Consider the following 4,714-nt stretch of genomic DNA (forward strand, 5'->3'; position numbering starts at 1 on the left):
CGGGCGCAACACTGAGGGTTGCGATCCCGTTGCCGGTCCCGGTCTGGTACGGGTGCGACACTGAGGGTTGCGATCCGTTGCCGGTCACGAAAAAAGACAAAAAGGAAAAACAAACAAACAAACAAAAAAAACTGGAAATACAAGATACAGAATAAAGCTTGAAAGCAGACAGAGTTTGTAACATTTTCTCCTAAACTTTTATTTTAAAATTTTGTCATGACTTTCCCAATTTCTATTCTCTTTGGGAGACTGGGGGGAGAATAACTATTTATAAACTGCCTATTAAATACATTCCTTATTCCATGTACCACACTAATCAAGGCACAATTTGAGACACCAGGATTCAAGAATATTTCTCTAATAACCAAGGAAAGAAATTTAAGGTTATGACAGCAGACTTAAAAAAGAGACTGAAAAAAGTTTTACACATAAAAACTATAAAACAAATATCAACATTAAGGAATATATACTTTTAAGAATATCTGAAGTACATAGTAAATGTTTCAATAAATTTAACTGAATGAAAAGATCAGATTTCTAATCATTGTTTTTAAAAAATTAAGCTAGGAGAATAATGAAGTAAATTACTTATCTCTTCTTTGTTCCTCAACAAATATTTCACGAGGTATCATTTTCATCAAATTATGGGTAAGAAAAGATGATGAATACATTTTTCTCAATTGAATAAGGGGTATGAGCAAGAATACTGAAGAATTACAACAAATTTAACCTCAAAAGAGAACACCAGTAATGTAATGACATTTTAAACTCTCTGCCATACACAAGATCTCTGTATAAAAAGATCAGAGATGTAGGACACTCACCAATGGAATATCACGAGCCTTTTCTATACGAACTATTTTTACAGTTTCTCCTCCATACTGGCCAATGCTTTCATAAACTCTCTCATCTGTAATGGGCTCTAGCTGCATTTCCTGCTCAGCCACCTTATCATGTGCCAGTAAAAGTGCCTGTTTCAAAGAAATCCAAAGCATTTTAAATAACAGCACAATTTATTTCTATACAGTGATTTTTAACCTAACCATGTACCTAGTATTCTGATCATTAAATCTTTAAAAGTACTATAATCAATTATATGTCCAGATCTGTTTCCAAACTTTCCAACTTAAGTTCAGATGCAACCCTGCATCTTTTAGAGCTAATAATAACTAAAGATGTGTTAAGTACCAGAGCATACTCTGGAATGGGCTATGAAAAACTAAAATGCTTATTATGCTTCATAAAAACATAATCAATTTAAAGGCCTAAACACCCTAATAATTAAAATTTATGGAAAATATAACCCGAAAAAGGGAGAAATTTTTGTCCGATTTTTAAAGAAGAAAAACATTGCTTCAAAAATAATTTGGTTAATTTTAAATATGAACATATATAATCCAACAATAATAATTTTGCAGAGGGGGTTGTAAACATCAAAACAGGCTAGATAATATTTGAGGTCTCTTCTAGCCCTAGGAGACTGATTTTTAAAAAAAAAGATGAATACTGGAAAAACCACATATGTAATGCTCTGTCCATTTTCTACCTGAATATGTGGAGCATTCAACAAAGCAGTTAATTCTTGTCCTTCCTTCTGATGGATTGGCTTCAAAACAGTTTGTACCTATGAAATAAAAATAGATTATTCTTCCTAGGTTATAGGAACTAGCAGCACCTATGTAAGGTAGTATTTTTCAAAAAGTACAAATTAAAATGTTAAAAAAAAATACTTGAAAGGAAAACACTAAAAAAGAGTTATGAGAAAAAATCAGAATGTTATTTTTTCCCACAGAGTTTTCTATCTTGTTAATACTTGAAAGGAAAACACTAAAAAAGAGTTATGAGGGGGCCGGCCCGGTGGCGCACTGGATAGTGCGCAGCTTGGGAAGCGCGGCGGCGCTCCCGTATCATAGGTAACAACAGCTCTCCCTATTTAAAAAAACAAAAACAAAAAAATCACTACGTAAGATTTTGCTATTTATGCTTATGAATGAACTACTTCCATCTTGGAAGTTTCTCCCAACATACTATAAAATATACTAATAATGATTACATAAGGGAAGAAAAACTGTTCTAACAGTTACCTTGCTATTGGATAGTTTCTTAATCCTATATTTATGTAACTATATTTAAAATCAGAGTTGACAACTTAAAGAGTTACAGACTAACAAAATCAATTATATGAGCGTAACAGAATAATCACCACAAAGTGAATTAATTACATTTAAAAATTTCCCAAAGTCAAGTAATCTTTGCATTCCTAGGATAAACTCCTCTTGTTATAGTTTTTTTAGCCCCATTTCCTTATCTGTAGAATGCCACTTACCATTTCAGCTTCAAAGACTGACTGAGATAATCTCAAACTATCTGCATTCATGCTTCTTTTTTCTTTTCTAAAGCTGTTGGTATTTTTTTTCCTTCATCTAACTTATCAAAGGTTTTCCTATTTTCTTGTACTTTTCAAAAACCAGATTCTAATCCTATTAAATCTTCTTTCCATTTAAATAATGTAATTCCTTTCTTCTGTTTTAGTTATTTATTTTTTCAGTTTCCAATCGCTTGAGCTATGCATGTTCAGTTCATTTATTTTCCATCTTTTCTCTTCTACCATAAATATTTAAAGGTACAAATTTTGCTCTACAGACTACATATTTCCCCAAAGATTATACTGTGTGCTTTCACTGTTAATCTGATTTTCTTCCCTTTTCTATCCCCAAACCCAATTACCCACCAAAAACAGCACTTTGGTTCTGTTATCTGAATTATTGCAAAGTTATCACCATTAATGAAAACATACAGAAGTAAATCCACATATAGAACTTTTTTTATATGAGTAACTCATGATTAAAACAGAAACTCCAGTAATTCTACACTTTTCATGGCCACTTTAAATCATTTTATCAGTAATTACCCTATCAAACCTAACAGATGATAATTTGGGTATTAACTAATTTTACCCCAACAAGTGGATCAATGCAATGACAGTACCAAAACCAGTCTGTCTTCTGGTATTGGTACCTAGAAAAATGTTTCTAATTTTATATGTATAAAGAGGATGGCATAGCAAATAATCTTCTTCAAGAACTCCATTAAAATCTTACTAATGGACAAGGGCCATGATCCAAAATTATGGATAGCTAAAAGCTGATCTTTTAAAATAGCGTGTTTTCATTCTTAAAATTTATGAAATCTATATTAATTTAAATAAAATTTATATTCCCTGATCATAAACGTTTTGATAGCTGAAGAAAGCAACTCTGAAAGGAAAGATAAGTTTGGATTAAAAATGTGCCAAGGGCATACAAAGTGTACCAAGTCAACTCATCTATTTTCTGTACTAGACATTGTTTCCTATTTCTACTTTTAAGTCAGCTCTTAAACATCTCTGAAATCTTTCCTTCTAAAAAAATTCAGAACGTCTATGAGAGCTTACACCCTTCCTCTATTAACCCAGATGTTATCTATTCCAGGGTCAACATGTATCATCAGCTACTTCTACAAAGGCCTAAGGAATTAAAAGGCTCTTCTTATACCCTACTGTCTCCTTTCCATTGGCCTATAAAAATGTTCTAATCTCTTATCTTTAAAAATACTCTATCCTGACCTTATACTATTTTCTAGCTATATTACTTTTTCTTCTTTTCCTTCAGAGGCAAACTTCATTTTCATTTTAAACTAACTTCTTACATGACAGAAATAGTAAGTGTGAAAAATCAGAAAATAGAGAACCAAAAGGAAGAAAATAGAAGACTTTTATTATACCTGAGGATAATCACCTTGATATATATCCTTCCTGTATTTTTATACTCGTTTTTACCAAGATATTCACCTCGAGATATATATATCTGACAAAGGACTTGCAATCAAAATATACTAAGAACTCTTACAACTAAATAGTACCAACAATCTGAATTTTAAAATGGGAAAAACATCTGACCAGATATTTCACAAAAGAAGATAAGAAAATGGCCAATAAATATGGAAAAATGCTCAACATAAGTAGTTATTATGGAAATGAAAACTAAAACAAGATATCATTACACACCTGCTAGAAGGTTAAAGAGGAAACAACCCAAATACCCATCAATAGGTTAAAGAAATTATAGGATATTCATACAATGGAATACAGATGCTCCTTGACTTGAACCCATCCTAAGTCGAAAATATTTTAAGTTGAAAATGCATTTAATATACCTAACCTACTGAACATCATAGCTTAGCCTACCCTACCTTAAAGATGCTCAGAATATTTACGTTAGCCTACACCTGGGCAAAATCATCTAACAGAAAGCCTATTTATAAGTGTTGAATATCTCATATAATTTATTGAATATTGTACTGATAAGGAAAAACAGAATGGTTGTATGGGTACTTGAAGCATAGTTTCTAATGAATGTGAATTGCTTTTGCCCCATCGTAAAGTCAAAAAATTTTAAGTCAAACCAACATAAGTTGGGGACTGTCTGTACTACTCAGTAAGCAGATACACGAACAACATAGATGAATCTCAAAAACATTACGTTGAGCAAGACTGATACATGAACAACATAGATGAATCTCAAAAACATTATGCTGAGCAAAAGGCAGACACAAAAGACTACATACGGGAGCTGGCTGATGAACTCAGTTGGTTAGAGAGTGGTGCAGCTAATACCAAGGTCCAGCGTTCAATCCCCGTACCCACCACCACAAAAGAAAAAAAAAAAAAAAAAAG

At 32.2% G+C, this 4,714-nt stretch overlaps 1 protein-coding gene across 2 annotated transcripts in view; it reads right to left on the minus strand.

Moving 5' to 3' along the window:
* The window catches only part of MPP5 (membrane protein, palmitoylated 5 (MAGUK p55 subfamily member 5)), a 58,591-nt gene that overhangs the window by 32,600 nt on the left and 21,277 nt on the right, over positions 1–4,714 (minus strand). For both annotated transcript variants that reach the window (XM_008576313.1, XM_008576314.1), the window contains exons 4-5: positions 1,547–1,624; positions 825–971 (exon numbers count right to left, since the gene is read on the minus strand). In XM_008576313.1, coding sequence (XP_008574535.1) covers positions 825–971; positions 1,547–1,624 — 225 coding nt within the window. The remainder of the gene's footprint in view (positions 1–824; positions 972–1,546; positions 1,625–4,714) is intronic.

Source organism: Galeopterus variegatus, unplaced genomic scaffold, assembly GCF_000696425.1.
Source record: "Galeopterus variegatus unplaced genomic scaffold, G_variegatus-3.0.2 Scaffold1325, whole genome shotgun sequence".
NCBI classification, from domain to species: Eukaryota; Metazoa; Chordata; class Mammalia; order Dermoptera; family Cynocephalidae; genus Galeopterus; species Galeopterus variegatus.